The sequence below is a fragment of the Streptopelia decaocto genome (genome assembly GCF_964273445.1).
Source record: "Streptopelia decaocto genome assembly, chromosome: 6".
Taxonomy (NCBI): domain Eukaryota; kingdom Metazoa; phylum Chordata; class Aves; order Columbiformes; family Columbidae; genus Streptopelia; species Streptopelia decaocto.
The window spans coordinates 4,538,960-4,558,007 of NC_138660.1; the positions used below are offsets into that span (position 1 = coordinate 4,538,960).

Sequence of the window (19,048 nt, forward strand, 5' to 3'; positions counted from 1 at the left end):
ACATGGTACACACAACACAAAGAAGAAATTAGAGGGTCAGGGGGAAGGAAACAATACAACAAAATAGTGACATGATTGTCGAAAATTAAAAAATCTCCTTACAACGATTTGAACTAGTGGTGCTGTCGATGAACGCGGTGCTTTCACGGAATTATCTGGATGATTTAGCTTCTTGGAGTAGTGAACATTCATAGTTTACAATATACACAAGCCTCTTATGTATTGTTTCTCAGAGTTCTTTTTTTGTCTTTTTTTTTTTTCTCTTGTTTTTTTTTTTTTTTCTTTTTTTTTTTTTTTTTTTGAGAAGGCAAAAGAATTACGGAGAAAACAAAATATTCCCTGCTACTTCTTTCTACATTTACGATGGATAGTGTGCATTTGATAGAACTATTATCTTTCTTTGAAGGGCTAAAATGCATAAAGCTTTAATGAAGAGATTTGTACATAAAAGCAACTGTTCCAAATCCTGTGTCAAACTATCTTATACAAAAAGAAAATCAATTCAGCTCCTAATTTAAAGGAGTGCCCATGTGTGTATCAATGCAGTCTTAACCCTTTTGCCCCTGCCCCTCAAAGCCGGGTGAACTGGAAGACACTTTTTCCCGGCCCCAGTTTACATAATCCACTGAAATGCATTTATTTATTGTATGTTTTTTTTAAGTCGCATTGATCCTCCAGAAGTCAGCAGCTGCCTTTGCTGTGCAAAACAAAATCTTGAGAATAAATAGTTTCTTTCTTTTTAAAATTATTCAGTTTAAGGTCACTGGACTTTAGATGAGTGACCCTGCAGATTTATAAGGCATTCTGCTCAGCAGTCTTTTAAATAGTCATATATGAAAGAGCCATGCTACTGGTTTTGGACTTGGTCCCATTCTCGGTAAGACTTCACAATGTCATACGTGACTGATGGATTGAATGGCGCTGGATTCTGCCGCGGCTCTCGCCATACTGTGCCACATATTGGGAGAGTTGTGGGGTGCGGAATGAAGGGAGTCCTTGTCGGAGAGAGAGAGCATCATCGCATACGCCTGGACGGGGAGAGAAGAAGGACAGGGAGGTCACGATCCCGCGGTGCGGATCTGAGCTTGGACCCGTGCCACTGCTGCATGGCTGGGGCATCGTTTAGCCTATAACCACTATTCTCAACTTCTTTAAAAAAATATATCAAAACACATTAGGTAAAAAACACTGTCAACCTTTTCACTGGCACTTTTGACTCACTAATAGTAATAATAATTTCTGCTTTCATCTGGCTTCACACAGCTCTGAGAAACCTTTGATAGTAGACAAGGGCCCAGAGTCTCCTTTGCCTTCAGATTTTTGGCACAGGAGGCTCTTTTTTTTTCAAGAGCCTGAGGAATTATCCCTTTGGCTGGTACTCTGTTTCACCAAATACCACAGTCTCCTTCGTTGACCTTTTCTATGGGCACATTCTACAGTTTTTAGAAACAGAATCTTTTAAAGGGGCTAAAAAGCTCCATTTTAACTAGTGTGTTTTTAAAAAAAAAAAAAAAAAAAAAATCAAGAAATAGCACTAGGATATCAGTCTAACTATTGCTGGTTTAAAACCATGCTGGGGACCTCAAGGTGGTAACATACAATAGACTTAAAAAAAAATACCAAAAGTCAAAGCAGCCAGAAGATCGAGTCACATCCCTACAAGGCTGCACCTGAACTCCACAGCATCAGTGTGACTGTGCCGGCTGTCTGAAAGGAGAGTGCACCTAGTTCTTATTGTGGCATTTCTGAGAGTGGCGGACTGGAACAAAAATAGCAAAAAAAGTAAGAAAATCCTCCGTTATCAGGGGCCAAAGCACCCACTGTGTCTCCTGGGTACAGTAGGAGCACAGGTGGAGCTTGAGGCAGGCTGAGGTTTGTGGATGCGGAGCTCAGCCCTGTCTGATGAAGCTGAAATGACCTTGCCTGCCACACACTAACACTTTAATCCTTTGCGTATTTGGTGACAATATTTTAACTGAGTTAAGCTTTTACCTGGGATTTGGATTTCCTGTACAGCGGTTGTTTTAGGTCCTCTGGCAGCTGGGAAGTATTGAAAGCTGCCAATTCAGCTTCACTATATTGATTTTCTTCCATTTTCCTCATTTTGAGGCTGTCTGTGAAGTGCCTTATGTGGTCCAAAGCCGAAAGTCCAGTCTTATTATACTCTTCCTCTTTATACCTACAAAAACACCATAGAGGTTTTTAATGTTAATTAAACAATCTTCTCTGCGTTCCCTCATCCTTCTAGATTAACATATCTGAGCAATTTCTGCTTTTTATACTTATAAACCACCTTGTCCTGTGGAACAATGATCCTGAAATAAAATAAATACCCCTTTTCCAAAGAGGAGAGGGTGGACAATGGGAGCAGGGGGTGGTCACCTCGCTCCTGGTGTCTCCACAGCCTTTCACAAGACAATTATGGAAGATCCAGGTCAGTTTAAAGAGCAGATAACGTCTCTCCCAGGAACATTTCCTGTCTCACCCAAAACCTGACAATAACTCCCCAAGCACAGTTATTTTTCCTCTAAGGGCTATAGATTGCACGAAGAGACAGAAAACAGAGCTGGTATTGACCCAAACACAGACCTGTGTTGCTATCGTAACTGGGAAGCTGGCTACTTCGGACCAGTTCCCACAGCACACAGTTTGGTGTTGGCACTCTTGTATGGTTTATTGTTTTTATTTCACGTATTGGATGCACCAATACTCGGAAGGAACTAACCTGTCAGGGGAAGCTTTGCAGTTCATGTCCAAAGTACTCGTTTCCTCATAATCCTCCTCCGGGGTCCCCTCGTGCATGTCGCTTGTAACAGGCTCTTTGACTGCTTTCCCTGCAATTTCGTTCTCTTCATCTTCTTCATCCATCATGACTTCATCTTCTGCCTCTTCATCATCCAGCAAATCTGAGTTCTGGTTGGCTACCATGGCTTTTTCATCCTTAAAGTGGCTGCCATTCATTCTGAAAGTACCAAAACAAACCCAAGCAATCATCACAACTCAGTTAGGAAAGCTCCTCATCAGCAGACTGTCAGGGGCAGATCTGGAAAGGATCTGTCCCAGTAGAATAAAATCATTTCTGTGTTGTGTATCTTGTTTAGCTTTGGATGTTTAGGCAGTATTGGACAAAATTCCACTCAAAAATCAGTGGGGTGTTACAGTGCCATCAGCATGGGATTTTCCTGTTATCCTGGAAGTCTAAAACTACCGTTCAAGCAGAGTTATGTTCAGATATCCGTTCCAAATTTCCTCATGCATTATTTCATCTCATGTTTCCAATCATATACGTATTCTGGGCAAAACAACTCGTTGACTTTTAACAGAAGGAGCCAAGAAACTCCGAAAATCAGATCCAGCATTTTCAAAAATGACATCCAATACTGCACTCATAGTTTTAAAGTCAAAATTACATGTATAATTAATTTTGCACACTACCACTCATTTGGAAGCCATACTACTTCACTGAATGTATGGATTACACACATGGGAACCTAAGGGATTTCAGCTGAAGACCTGAAGAGTGGTCTTCAATATCGCCTCCACGCTGTACTACATTATTGACCTTTCTGAAGGGTAAGAAGTAATGAAAACAAAGGTCATATAGCATTTTAAGTGTATTTGTTCTTATTAAATGAGTAATTATAGCAATATGCACAAGGAAAACCAGTTGGACTACCCGCTGTTCTTACATTCTCTTTTACTTTCAGACAATTACTTCCCTTAACTACTTCCTATAGAATTCTATCAAGGACATAATACCCACACTCAAGTAGGTGCTCATTTGCTAACGGCCCCAACCCTGTAGGATTCCGAGCATCCGCAGATGAGTCGCAGATGAGTCGTGTCCTTCACATTAAATGAGAGTTATAAGAAACTCAGCACCTCTGCCATGTCAACAAATGCACGACCAGAGGTACTGGTGGTGTGGAAAGGCTGCACTTGCTGGACCCACAAAAATTCATGCTAGCAGCGTATCTGCTCCGCTGTGTTACGTAGTACGGAGGCCTTGATTCATCTATTGTTCTCATTGTGCAAAAGGTCCTTACTCTTCCAGGAATACAGTTATAAAAATGGAAACTTTATTGTCTGCCCGCAGTTTGCTTTAGACGCTGCGTGCTTCAAACTGTGTGGGACAATATGGAATAAACCAAAAGTCTGAGCAAGATAAGGATGAGCCCTAGCAGCGCATTTGGTATTTAGTGCTGGGTTTGCTGTTGTGATGGATATACCTTCTTATGGAGCGTACACAAGTGAAAGCTAGTTACTTACACAATAGCATCATTTTCCTAAGCATAATCATTTCATCTCTTTTCTGGGCAAATTTTAGCTGATTGTCACGAGTTTAGTATTGTGCTAAAAAAAAAAAAAGCTATAGGGAATGGGCTGTTTATATCACAATATCAAAAAATCTGAAGCTGTGCAGAGTCAGGAGAGCTGAAGCAGCCACCCCCCTCTAAGATAATCAGAGCAATATCTCTTTATAATCTTTTATTTAAATAGGCAGAAATAAGAAATTGTGGAGCACTGTTTGGGCTGCCAACTTGCTTGTTATGCTCAATTGAGGCTGCTAGAAATGAAAAGGAGATGGACTACAACCAAAGTAACAAAAGCCATGTGATTAAGAAAACAGATTCTCTAATTATGCTTTCAAATGCAGCAATTTGCCAGGGATAAAATATCCATCAAGAGCAGTCTGAAGTGCCAAATTTAGAAAGGAAACACTGCAGAACCCAGCAACCTTTTCACTTTGCTGACTTCCTGTCGGAGGACATGTTGAGACCAGATGTGCAAACTAAAAATCCCAAGCCCTCATTGCCAATCAAGATGGAATGAAATTTGAATATGCATGTAATCACTTAATCCAATACTTTTGTGGAAATTGTGTTACGTCCACCATTTTCATCCCTTCACAAAGGCATCTGGAAATTGAGGAGACAGTGAAGTTTGTCACCAACCGTAAGAAATTTTTGATGCTGATCATATAATGCCAAATCAAAACCACAAATAATGCATAGCCATTCTCAAAGAAATATGTATAGTTGATATGCATATCCATGCTACAGCCTTTTCTGCTTAGCTGTATTTTTATTAGCTGAGAATATTTAGAAGTGGTTTCTCTTCTGTTAGTTCAGAAGAATTGAAACACTCATATACTCAATAAATCCTGGTAGGAAAAAGATGCAAGAGCGCTGTGGGCTACCAACACCTGCCCACTGCCTCATGGACTTTTTGCTAGTCAGCATCTTTCTTGGGACTGAGTTACTTACGGTGAAGGTCTTTCAGTTAAAATCTTTAATTTGATCCATGAATTTAGCTTAGACTACTTTATTAATGACACATTTCAATTGCATTTAAATCTTAAGGCTCTCTACATTTAGCCACAAAATGTAGAATTCACCTGTTCTGCTGAGAATGTAAAATGAGGGAATTTTTCAACAGATTTAAATCAACGATGGAAACTTGAAACTAAGAGCTCTTGCTACAAGGAGAAATGTGTTCATACATGGACCTTCTGTCCAGTGGCTGCCACTGGGAATACGCTCATGCAAAATAGGAAGGGAATCAACACATTTCGTTTCATAAGACAGTGAATGCTGAAGCAACCAGGTTGCTAAAATAACTCATCAAAAGTGAAAAATCAGGTTTAATCTGCAAGAGTGGCACCTTTTGAAGGCAGATCAGTCGCAACTCACCTCTCCTCTGAGTTTCGAGGGGACTGATTGTTGTGGTTGCTGTTCCCAATAAAATTCCTAATTTCTGTGAAGTAAGAGTCTTCCTTGTCATCTAGGATTGCCCCTGTGCTTTCCAGTTCTGAGTGAGGTGAAGATGTTGCAGTACCTTAAAGCAAAATAGAGTACATTAGTCATTGCTCCTTTATGTTTTCAACATGTAACTTTTTAAGTAAAATTGAAACGGAAACAATGGTTAAAATGGGTGAGACCCAGAAAAGTCGATATATAGAACCATCAACTTTTGGCCATAAAACCAGTAATGAGAAAGGAAGTCTTATCCACAGGCAAAGGCGGTTTCAAGCCAAAATGGCTGCTTGCATGCTGGGTGCTATTTCCATGGTTTATCATTACTTTTGCCAAATATCTATTTCGACATCTCCCTCCTGTTCCCTTGCGACTTCAAGACTGTCAATCAATAACTGTGTTAGACCAATGGCTAAACTGAGCAAACGGAGCTTCATTTTAGCTAATAATTATGTAGATTTGCTTAAATACAGAGCAGTCATTGACGTAATCAGCCAGGTTCATCAGCAGTGAGAGACCAGTGACAGACGACTATCTCTGAGCATCAGGGAAAAGATATTCACTGCATGTACCTGGTTATTTCCAGTGGAGCAAAAAGTAGACTGAAAGGACTGCAGGCAGAGTTTTTATTAAACCCTGCAGATAGCTAAACCAGACCAATGATACCCACTATCTGCCACTGCTTTGCTGCCACTGGGTGGTGACCGATTTGCTGTAGGGCTTGGGAGGCACCACTACCTCCATCATAGCTAATGCTTTTCAGCTCCTAACAGTGGCAATATTTTACAAGGTGCCAAAAAAATCTTTTAGAGTACCCTCTAAGACTCTACATTTAGGACTCCTATTGAGTACCAAGTGACTGTAGCGATGGGATTAAACCAATTTTCTCAGTCTGTTCTCAAAATGCTATGCTGGCTTAATTAAAACCAAAAGAAAAGACATCATCCAGTGGTATTAAGTTATACAAGGGTAGAGTTTGTGCTGGGATTTTCAAAGCACTTTAAATGTCAGCAGAGCTTAGGCACTTACATATTTTCCAAAAACCCACTCATTGGAGCAGGCAGCACAGAGCAACGTGTGCCTATTGACACTCTGGAGCATTGAAAGGGAACGTGCTGTCCCTGTGTCTGAACACTGGCGGTACGTAGGACACACTGGGGAGGGAAAAAGCATACATACCAGACATATTCCCATTCTCGTGCTTTTTTAGATGTCTGTCAAGATTGGTTTGTTGACCAAAACACCTGTCACACAAGTGACACTTGAATGGCTTCTCTTTATTGTGGATGTTACGGACATGTCTCTGCAGGTTAGAAGATATGCTAAAGGATCTGTCGCAGTATTTGCATCTAAAAAAAAATAAAAATGGGTAGAAAAGGGTTTGTTAATAGCTGGAAATGTAAGATTTGTCCTAAGAGACGTGAAGAACCTTCTGGGTTCAGTCTCAGTACCCAACCGCAGTTCTTTGGTCCCTATTGAAGCACAACCCTCCCTGAAACAAAGACGAGTTTTTGCCTGCATAAGTGGAGAGCTGTGCTCTTGGGATGGAGTTGTCACTTCTACGGTGGGTTATTTAGCTGTAATTCACATAAGGATTTATATTTAAAATACTGCCTTTAGGAGTAAGCATAATATGCCAGAGTTAATGACATCAAATTAGCTAGGGTAATTGATTCCCATGTTTTTAAAATTGTTGCATGCAAAGTTGGGAAGTTTGAAAACAGTAGAGCAATAACTCTATTGTTTCATGTGCTGCCAATACAATACAATTAAACACTTCTGGAAAAAAAAACATGAAACAGATCTCTTCTAATGCTCAAATAAGGTAAAAAGGGGCTATTTCTTTTCCTATTCTAAATTATGCTGTGCGATTAAATCTTTTCTTGAGGAATTAGCTTGCTTGATTGCTAATCCCAGAGGAAATTTGGTTATCTTGCAAAAACCAGCAATAAACAATCCGAACCTTTAATACCGTGCCAATGTGAGTAGTTTAGTCTATCACTCTGGTACCAGAGGCATCAATTTTCATACTCTGTAGCGATTTGGAGTCCCTAAAGCCTTTACTGTATTGCTCTTTAAGCCATTACTAAGTCATAGTATAACTATTCCAAATTCTCTGTCTGGCATCTGGCCAACAGTCTTCACCACTTTAGTTTTTCAATCTTTTACTTCTCCCCTGCTTCTCTTACGCTTGTCAATGATGTCAATTTTTTGTTTAGTGCTGAAATCGTCCATTTTGCTACTAATTGCTTGTGGCTTTTATGTAGTGCACAGGTATAACATGCATCAAGACCTTCCTTCAATAAAATTAGATGCGAATCTTATTTCCTAAAGAGACTAAAGGCAAAAAAAATATTGTTTCTTCACAAACAATGAGCTTACTCTGCTCTTTACAGCTCATAAAATGCTGAAATCGGTGCATTCGTTTTACTGGAACATGAACTGGCTTCTTTCCAGTTGATTTAAATTAGTCCTTCATTTTCAATAAGGTGAAGCTTCTGTACATGTTTCTGCATGAGACTGTCCTGGATACAATTTCACATACATATTCTTATCAACAAGAGAGTACACCCACACGGGTTTTGGTTAAACAGACTTCAGAAAAGATCCAGATTTGGCAGAAAACAAATAAATACACTAATGCCTTTGCAACTAGAACCTTTCAGAAATCAGATGATCGACCAAGACACCCAATTTTAGGCTGCAAATAACACCGCAGAGCTCTTACAACAAAATATTTTGCAAGGGAAAATATGACCATGAGCCCTATTGAAAATCACTTCAACCAAGCTGGTTCAGAAGTGCCAGCTACCCCACGAGGCAAAGGCAGGACTTGTGGATGGCACCTGGGTGGCCGCCGAAACCAAAAGAATTTCACTGACGAGGACCAAAACCTTCCCCCATGTCCACAGCTCCAATGCTGAATATCAGCATCAAATGCAAAAAGCCCTGTTTGAGACCAAAAAGCAACGGTGGGTCATCAGTGCTAAGAAGCGAGCACGGGAGCTGGCTGAGCAAGGCTGTGAACACTTTATTCCCTTGATTTATTCACTTGACCACAGCACATAGAGGGGTAAAAAAGGGTTGTGGTACCTATAGGGCTGCTCTCCAGTGTGCGTCCTCAAGTGACGTGTTAGGTTTGCAGATCTTGGGAAAATCTTGCCGCAGTATCTGTGGTAAGAAAAGGTTTGATAAGACAATGGCTGCATCCCAATTCGAGCTGCAATGGATGCGTTGTCCAAATGGAACCATTAATATATGGTACTATTGGCAGTGCTTTAGCATAACAACATTTCAATAAAAGCATTCAGCAAATATAAATGACTGACACACACACACACATGCAAGGATGGAACTGGAATTGTTGGCACCAACCAGATTTTCCTGTGCATAAGCAAGGGAGATATGAAAACAGACCAATTTTAAAGATCACCCCAAATTTCTAAGCTTTCTATGTGATTATCTGCCACATTCAGATTTGGAATGAAGGTAATCTGTTATTAAAGCCTTGGATTTCTGCCTCCGTGTAAACAAATTTCAAACCTTTCAACCAATTCTACGTGTCAGCAAACGAGACATCATTCTGTGCATTGAATAGGATCAGAGCAGACAAGACTCAAAGACCTAATCCATCAAGGTATGTTTCTATAACAACATGTCTTGAAGAAGGTGACATGTTTTCAAAAAGATCAGATAAACCAATGTGCCAGCATCAAGCACCTGTGCATTCTGGAGACGATATAGAGAGCTAAATAATTCAATTTAAAAACCATTCTCCGAACTCAGTAATACGTCACAGGAACAATAATGGCAAAAAAATAATAATATCGTGAGCCCTCCCCCCTCCTTTAAGTAACATATTAATATTCAGTTTATAATTGACCCAGTTCTATTAATGACATTCAGCCCATTTTTGCATGGAGACAGAGCACACACAGAGCTCTCTTAAGTGAATGAGGGTGCTGGTTGCTCCACGTGATGACTTTGAAGATTTCAGCCCTTCACTTTTAACATCCCATTTATTTTTTCACAACGTGATGCATAAGCCTTCAAACTACCCACACAGCTAATTCTACTCTCCTTGACAAAGCTCCCATTCATTTTGGTTGCACGTTCAATGACTATCTTCATTGTATTTTATTTTTAAGTCTGTATATGTAAGTCCTAATAAGTCATGTATTTTATCACTGATACCTTTGGATATTAAAACCAGAAGCCTGAGAGAAAACACATCTGTAGTTTATGATCAAAAAAATCAATACTGAAAGCACACTTGTGCATATGAAAGTAAAGAGAAAATTTGGAAAAAAAGAATTGTTTATAGAACACTTTCCACCTCATTTATCAAACTGGTATGATACAAGGCAAACTCTTTGTTTAATAAGACCAGTAATTTCATAAATAAGAACCCCAAAGTGAAATGCTTTCACTGTTTCATTGGGCTCAATGAAGACCCACCGTGGTTCCCACCAACCCTTCAAGCTTGGGGCATTGGGGAGCCCAGGTGGGTGGCGTAGGGTGTTTTGGGGTACCTGCAGGTGTATCGCTCCTTGCCCTTCCGCAGCAGCGTCTCGGGCAGGGCGCTGGGCGGTGCGCGGAAGTTGAACATGGACGGCACCGACTGGATCAGCTCGTTGGCCTCAGGCTTCAGGGCGCTAAAGCTCTCCAGTTTTTCGGCCATATTTTCTATAGCTGACATCTGCAACAGAAGATGGCACAGAACCCGTCACGGTGAATACTGCTTCGGCTTTCCGCCCTCACTGGAAACCCGAAATACAAACATACACTGCCACGGGAAGGTTGAAATAAATACATTTTTAAAACATACAAACGTAGAGTTGCAGTCACAAAAAATGACGGGGCACATTAGGCAAGGTGGTGGCCACGAGGTTGTCCCACTTGGAATAACGCCCATCACTGGTACAGTGGGGTGCTGTGTGTCTGCAAGGCCAGCACACAGCAGAACTTCTTTCTTGATTGCTATCATGGAAAGATGCTTCCATACAAAATATGAATGAGCCAATGTTTATTTTGTTTTATTTTTAAGCCTCAACTTCTACAAAATTCCAGTTTAGGCAGTGTGGGTGTGTGCCTATGAATCTGTGCATCCCACCTACTGAAACCATTGGCCATTTTTGACCAGATCAACAGGAAAAAAATAGGGATCCCAACAATTGCTATAGGGTTTTTGGGGGGTTGTTTATTTGTTTTTACTTATTTTCTAAAGGACTAACAGCGGACAAATATTGCAGAAGATGCCTCATGAGCACTCTAGCCCAACCAAGGGCTGCAACAAGCCAGATCCAGACAAGCCCCGTCAATGTCCCAGCCACATCTGAGCATTCAGTTCAGTCTTCTTCCACATTACAGTCAAAGACCATGAAATAAATCCATAAGAAATGATGCTCTGGTGGGTTTGGTGGTCTATATTCACATTACCTGTTAGATGCCCACCCTGTTTTCTACAACCTCTTAATATTCCTGCTGTGCCTTTAGTTGTTTGTAAGCCCTATGCACTTTGAGATACCTCTGCTCTTGGTTAGCTGTCTTAAAGGGTTTTAATTTTGGGGGAATGGGTATTAAATAATTTTTGGAGAACGTTTTCCTCCAAGTTGAAAGAAAGCCATGATCTCACCTATAAAACATAACAACACAAGCCCTGTGCAATACCTTGCCTGTAATGAAGGAGGAAATTATATGAAAGAAAAGATGCTGAACACCCCTCAGCTGAGCACACCTTGCCAGCCCATTCTTCAAAATCCATAAGAGACTGCTCCAATTGTTAGGATTTTTAAAATGTTATTTCTATGGGAAAAATAGCACTCTTTTTAATTTTTAAATTTTATTTTAATGAGCAGAATTGCACATTTGCCGCCTGGAATGACTATTCACATGCTGGTTAGCTCAGGCTTGGGGTTGGTTTGGGCTTTTTTTTTCCCTTTAGCCTGTAGCCTGCCCTCTCATTTCATGCTCAGATTCCTAATGCTGAGTACAAATTGCAACGTACAGGGTACCACTGCCAATTTGCCAAATGTCTTTCATCAAACGCGGTGCAAAAAGAAAAAAATCTCAGAGGGAAGTCAAGATACATTTACTTGTCAGGCAACAAATGTGAAAGCATTGCAAGGCAGTAGGGGCTGTAAGCTCTGGGGTTTGATTCATAATCACTCAGCTGCTAAAACATTCTCCACAGATGCAAGTGGACAGCACATTTGTCAATATGAAGGATTTTGACATGTACTGATCACAGGCGTGAGATATGTAATGATGATGCTGCTGGGAGAGGAGGTAATTCTATCTCAGCACCGAGATGTCATTATCAACCCATACAACTCAACATTACCATATATTTCTTTTTATATGACTTTATCTTTAGTCAGAATTGGTTCTTAAAGCTTTTAGAATAGCCTTTCCACTGCCTTTAATTCCTTCTAATTCTTCCCTGCAATAATTAATTCATCTATTTTGCAGTTGTGGAAAAGAAACGGTTTAAATGAAAAATGACCTTTGGCCTTCGGGCTGATTAGCAGTGACAAGACAGTGCATGGGTTATGATAGCACATATTTATGGTGAAGAATAATAAGGGCATTGAGAAGTATAATAAATGTTTTATTTATGTATATTTAATATTCAAGTCAGTTTCATTATCTAGTGGTTTTAAATCATTTTTGGATCACCATTTCTCATGCACATGATGCCCTACAGTAATATATTAAAGCAACTATTTTCCCCTTTACATTTAAAATGGCTTAGTCATGCTTATTGTTTTTAGTTCTTATTTCCAGGATTTTGCAGAGGAGAGATTGAGACTGATTCTTCTCTAATGTCCAGCAATGCAGATCAGCACAACCTCCAACGCTGTCTCCAGGATTACCTCAGTCCCAAAATAGGTATGAAATCAGCGTCTAATCTTAAATCCCTCATGCAGAGGAAACACAAACACTTCCAATTCTTTTAAAGTATTACTTACTTTCCAAAAATACCTTTCTCACCATCGGCATGACTAACGTGCTTGTTGTTTGGTGGTGGTTTGTTTTTTAAAGACTGATCCATATAGTTACCTGGTATGATTTATATTTTTCAAGAAATGCAGCAGCAACAACGGGAAGTGCTCGGCCTGCAGCCTTTGCTGATACGAGGTTGTGTCGCTCTGCTGCTCTCAGGATAATTATGGCAGTTACCATCTGCTCACAAGAACCAAAATTGGGGCATTTTCACAAGAACACCTGGAGAAAGGTGGTGCTCAGGGCCTTCAGGTGCAATTCCCAATTGTGAGATGGGCACTAGAGTGCACGGCCTTGTTACAGCTCATAAAATCCTCCCAGCCCAGACCCACAACAAGCTCTCCATTAATTTATATGCCGGTAGACAGCCCCTGCTCATCAGTCTACTTGCAAAATATTAACTGAGTAATATGAAATCTGGGGTTTGTCCCACTCAGGCACCGAACCCAAGCAGGAATTATGAACATGTGACACACGCTTTTGGGGTGACAGTGCCCTGGTTTCAAGCAGTGGCCCCAGGGGACAGGCAGGAGGGTGGGCAAGGGACAGACCTTCTTCCGAATGTCTTCTGTCACGCACCAGCAACGAGCGCTGCAAGAGACTTAATTCGAGGTTGCATCTCGATTATGGTGTTGAACGGCCATCGGTGGCTGCTGCCCCCATTCATTTGACTAAACCCTTTTCAAAGCCATTTATATTTTTGTCAAGGAGAGTTTGCCAATTTAATTAGGTGCATATAAAAAGATACTGGCTTTTGTTCCTTCTAAGCCTTTTGCCTGATAATTCAGCTGGGTGTCCCTCTTTTTTTTTTTTTTTTTTTTTTGCATTGTAAAAACTAATGAATAACCATTTCTCATTCAGGTTCTGCTCACCATTCATGGTCTCATAGAGCTGGGGCACAGCTCCCTTGGGCATTTATTTTCCAAGCTGAAAAAAATCAAAATCTACTTAGTCTCTTTTTGTATGGAAGCTGTTCCCTACCTCTGATCATCACTGTTGCACTTTTCTGTGTCTTTTCTAATTCTACTATGTCCTTTTGAGAGGGACTTCAGCTGTATTCAAGAGCTGAAGGCAGCATAACATAATGATGTTTTCAGTTCCTTTCTGCTAACTGCTTGGAAGATATTTTCATAAAACTATCAACTTCAAGATCTTTTTTCCTGAATGACATGAGTTTAGAGTCACACTTTCCCCTCAGTATTACTGGGTACTTACTGACATTGAGTTTTATTGCTATTTTAATCCCCTGTGACTCAACTTTCTGTGACTCTTCCGCAAAATCTTCATAGTCAGGCTTTGGATTTATCTATTTTCAATAAGCAGTCTTTGCGCTTTGCCTGGCCACCCTTCTTCCAATGTCATTTACAGACATATGCCAGTTCAGATCCCAGTGACAGCCCTACGTGGACTCACTGGTAATATTAAATGATTGTAAAAACCGATAACTTATTCTCATAGTTTTTTTTCCAGTTTTTTTTCTGGGTTAACTACGTGACTTTTCCTCTTACACTATGAAACTCCCTCAGCTGATAAACAAATGAAGTAGCTCTTACTCCTTCGAAACACCATTACAGCTGGTTGCAAAAGCAAGAGTTGCCTCCAAAAGAGCTGCATTGACCATGTAGATGGTACTGGTCAACAATCCACCAAACTCCTGAAGCAAGCTGTTCGCGATAGCATCTGTCCTGGGAGGTGAGGTGGGTGCTCATGGCCACCTTGTCTGTCTGGCGATGATCCTTGGGGACCACCAAGGAGGCATGTGTGTGGCTCAAGCTGCTGGGCAGCACTTTTGGGAGGGGTCTGCACCCCAACCAAGTGACCAGGGATCGTGGTGATTCCTGAACAGGGCACGAGGAGGAAGGCACAGCTTGACCCCAAGGATGAGATTAGTGTAATTGCCATGTCCAAAAAGCAAGCTCTCCAAGGAGGCAGGAGAACGAGAAGACCCTGTTGCACACTTTACATACAGCTATTGCCTTATGGACAAGTCATGTCTGCTCCTAATCTGAGATCAGTGAATGACAGTATTTTATATAGGACAGTAACTTTTGATTTACATATATGAGTTGTTGACTCTATCTGCGTCCAGATGTCTGGAAAAGGAAGCAGCTTTCCCCCACCTCCCTCCCACTCCCTGAGAGGCTATTAACCTCCGACTGACGCAAATTAATATGCAGTCGCAATTCCCCAGCTCCGACTCAAGAATGCAGACATTACCATAATCGGCTAAAACAAGTATTTATAAACATTTCAACGGGGAAGATATCATCAGCAGGGGCCTTGAATATTTGTCTTAAAATTTATTAAGCAACAGAAGCAAAAGTAGCATAAATAAAGCAAGGTTTGTTGTTGCTGCTTTTTAAGAATAACCTGATGATATGAAATAATCTAGAAGACAATGTCATGAATTACATGACCTCATGTCTTACAAACACAACTCCTTCATTGCTATTATCGCAAAAACAACTGACTTTATGGTCATAACTCATGGGAAAAAAAAATTGTTCAAATGTTTGCTTTCTATTTTTACTAGTGTTATTTAGAGAAATCTTGAAAACCCAACTACTAGAGCTCAGGATTTCTTCCTCCCCAGTTCAAGTTCTAATGCTTTCGCTAAAAACTACAACTTATGAACTTGTTGTCTTGAAACTGTGTGTATTTGGACATTCAGCCATGGAACCTGGCTGAGCTATATTCATGTCCAACAGACCTATCACACATGGCTGAGCTTTATGAAGCAGCAGTGAATAATTCCTGCCGATCTGCAGTACAGTTCCAGAATAACTCTATTTGTATTAATGCAGTTGGTGGGGATTTACCTGATTTAACAGAATGGATCATGTCCTTAAATAAGCCCAGTAAAAGAAAAGCTTTGTTAATACATTCACCAAATTTCATGTATTCGTAAAATTAATTTAATTATTTTCAATTATTCCCCATAAAGCTATTGCAAATAAAGTCTAACTATAACTACAGAACCTCTTCATAGCAGCCTTCTCTTGGTAGGACCAGAAAGGGATGAAAGAGTCTACAGACTAAATAGATAGTGATCCATTCAAGAGAGGGTGTTGCCATTGATTTGTACTATAGGGTTCCTGCCAAACAATGAGAATCAATCTGAAATAATCTTGAAATATATGGCACACACAACTGTGAATTGAGATAGAATGGCTCGCGTGACCTATTCAAATCTCTCAAGATGAAGATTCATCCATGAATCAGCATCCTGCTCCAGGCACTTTCTGTTCTAAATACCTATTTCTACTGCAGCTGCTCAAGCACTAGCGTGGCCAGGAGACATATGCTCACAAAAAAAAAGCAGGATGATGGAAACTTGAGGACCAAGCCAACGTCAAGGAAAACAGAGAGAAGAAACAGACTGCACTGGGTTTTGCAACTTCCCAAATATGCCCAAGCAGAGCCTCATTTCTGAGAGCCGAGGGTTCAGGGTGCCTGGGCCAAATCACAACACAGCGCTACCTCTACTGCAAAAATAGTGTTTGGCAACCGCTTCTTGTGCTCCCCAAGCCTGGCATCTAACCCTACCTCCTATCTGCTGAGCTCAGTCAGCATCTACAAATCCTTTGGTGCCTGCTTAGCTCCTTTCCTTGTGCACCATTTGCAGCTGCACAAACCACCATTTTACAGGCAGAAAATGGGATTAAAAGCCAAAGGTCTGTTGCTGCTATTGGAGGAGAGCAGGGCTAAGCCCCTGGCTGCAGGGGCAGCACCTTTGAGGGCTCCTGCACCAGCCCCATACAGAGACCCACGCGGCAAAGAGCTCGTGCAAATCTCCCATCTCATTTTGCAAAATTCTGGCTTCATCTTACGAAATGAGTCCACGTCGCACAGCGAGTGCTGAGCGGGAGCGAGCCAGGGCCCGAGCCGCAGCCGGCTGGCTCCAGCTCTCCGCTCCGAAGCCCGAAGGTTGTGAAAAATCTGGGACAAGTATTTATGGGTTCAGTGCTACAGCTGAGGAGCCAGCAATGCAAGAGCAAAACACCGTGTTGTGCGAGTTGCATCTGCAAAAGCAGTTGCTATGGCTCTTTTTTTTTTCATGAACGATTTAGATGTATTAAGAATAACATTTTATAAAAATAGAAGAGCCAGCTCAAATATATCCTACAGTACTAAAAGCACAATTCCTGTTCACATAAGAGGGATGATATAAGTATACACACAGGGCAAATTTGACCCAAACGTGGCAATTAAATGCTTTAAGTACAGTAATGAGCAATTAAGCTCAAAACTTGAAAGCCGTTAAAGAGACTATTTCCAACCCAAGTCAAAGCAAGATAGAAACATGGAGAGCTCTGAGGCTCTCTATTTTAATGTCTTGAATGCAGATTAAATATTTACACCTATTGCAATCTAACAAGATGTCAGCCTGAAAATTTCATTGCAATCTCTGAAGGAAACAGTTTGGAACAATTTCAGTTAAATATAAACAAAGACTGCATTTTGAAACCCTCGCTCAGGTAAAGCTCCCATTGCCTTCACCAAATAAAACCACCAAGATTAGATAGGTTAAAGTAAAGCCAATTTGAAACAAGAGGCTATTTATTCACTACAGCTACAAGACTCTGTAGGAAAGTGTGGCATGCTCCATAATTGAGTGGTAAGTTATCTTTCATATTATATTTTTCTTATGCAATTTATTTCACAATGATTAAATCAAAAATATAAGCAATGAACTTACCCAAATTCTTTGATCAGGCAATTGGAACTGGTAGCAAAATTGAAACAAAAACAACACATTATTCCTGCATTGGAACCCTCATTGCAATCAATCTACTAATTAAGATTTTATGTAAAGATACTAATTAAAATGTTATTCTGAGTGATTTGTTGCACTGGAGTATTCTCTCCCTAAATGCGCGATCCTTGTAATGGCAAATCATTGTGAAATACAATTAAATGATCTAATTTTCATAGCTTTCGGGCCACTGCCTCTAGGAGGAATTTTGCCCAGGCAGCGACAGGGTAAGGACTGCAGGGTTTATGTCTTTAATATCTATTTCAGAAGCCTGTTTTAAAGATCCACCTGTTAGCTGTTGTATTATCCAGTTAAAAAAATAAACTCTTGCTTCACCAGATGGCACATTACAGAAATAAACTCACAGAAACACAAACTTGTAGGACACAAACAATAATTCTGTTCATATTTCACATAGATAAATCCTGCCAGCAGAAAATGAAAACTTGCAGTGCGCTCCACACCTGTACTTTTACAGGGGTGAACAGGACTATAAAAGAAAAACAGCTTTTCTGCAAACTGGTCCCCAGTCCTCTATAAATACCGAACCAAATTCTGCCTTTGCAAACAGGAGACTCCTTTCTATTAAAGTCAGCAAGAAAGCAGATTTTGGCATTGACTTTTTTGACAGGACATGTGATGGTGGTTTAGTTTTCTTTTACAATGTATTAAGAATGCATGTTACATTCATGACCTTTGTCTCCATCCATCTCACACCAAGTTAAAGATGTTAATGCCAGCAGCCAGGTAAGCGATAAAACAAAAGCCAGTCTTTACCATGGTTTGGGGCTTGTTTTGTTTGTTTGTTTGCTTGTTTGTTTGTTTCTATTGCACAATAAGAAATGTGGAGAAATGGGCAAAAAGGTTTAACAGGTGTATTTTTGTGCTCCCATGCACGTGTTCAGCAACACGGGGGCACAACCTGCTTCCCCTCCTGCCAGAAGGTGCTGGCTCTGTCCCACCTCAGCTGGTGACCACCAGACTTGGTGACCACACCAGGACCTTCCTCAGGCACCAACAACAGATTTAACCAACTCTCTGTGAAAAAACACGAAGGGTGAAATCCCAACATCCTGCCCGCTAATGGCAAAACACCCGATGTCTCCATTTCACCTGCATGCCTACACCATTCCTTGCCTAATTCCCATTAACCCTCCTCCAGTTCCCCATGTACCTCAGAGTCATACAACACTATGCAGAAGAGTATCCAACTCCTTCCCCATCCACCGCGGCCAAGTTCCTAATGGTGCATTTTACCCAAACAGCCTCTTTTCCCACCCACCAACCACGCTACCTCCTGCTTTTATCAGACAAAACCTTCAGAGCACCCCTTGAATCCAACTTCACTAAACACCACCGATTTACACCCAGTGAAAAGCCAACTAGCGCTAAGTAAAATAATATTGTTTCTTCCATGGATACAATACCTAAAATGCCTTCATTTAAATAATTCACAATTAATTTACAACCCCTTAGCTGTTCTAACAGCATCACCCACTTCATGGAGAGAAACCACCCCTTATGGGGTGTC

At 40.7% G+C, this 19,048-nt stretch overlaps 1 protein-coding gene across 6 annotated transcripts in view; it reads right to left on the reverse strand.

Annotated features, from left to right (window-relative positions):
- Positions 1–235: 235 nt before the first annotated feature.
- The window catches only part of MECOM (MDS1 and EVI1 complex locus), a 335,520-nt gene continuing 316,707 nt past the window's right edge, over positions 236–19,048 (reverse strand). For 3 of the 6 annotated variants that reach the window (XM_082056553.1, XM_082056552.1, XM_082056556.1), the window contains 8 exons: positions 17,461–17,487; positions 10,289–10,455; positions 8,850–8,927; positions 6,936–7,105; positions 5,694–5,838; positions 2,726–2,962; positions 1,993–2,179; positions 236–1,028 (listed from right to left, as the gene is read on the reverse strand). In XM_082056553.1, coding sequence (XP_081912679.1) covers positions 894–1,028; positions 1,993–2,179; positions 2,726–2,962; positions 5,694–5,838; positions 6,936–7,105; positions 8,850–8,927; positions 10,289–10,455; positions 17,461–17,487 — 1,146 coding nt within the window. In that variant the 3' untranslated portion in view covers positions 236–893. The remainder of the gene's footprint in view (positions 1,029–1,992; positions 2,180–2,725; positions 2,963–5,693; positions 5,839–6,935; positions 7,106–8,849; positions 8,928–10,288; positions 10,456–17,460; positions 17,488–19,048) is intronic. The other 3 variants (XM_082056557.1, XM_082056555.1, XM_082056554.1) reach the window with 1 other exon arrangement.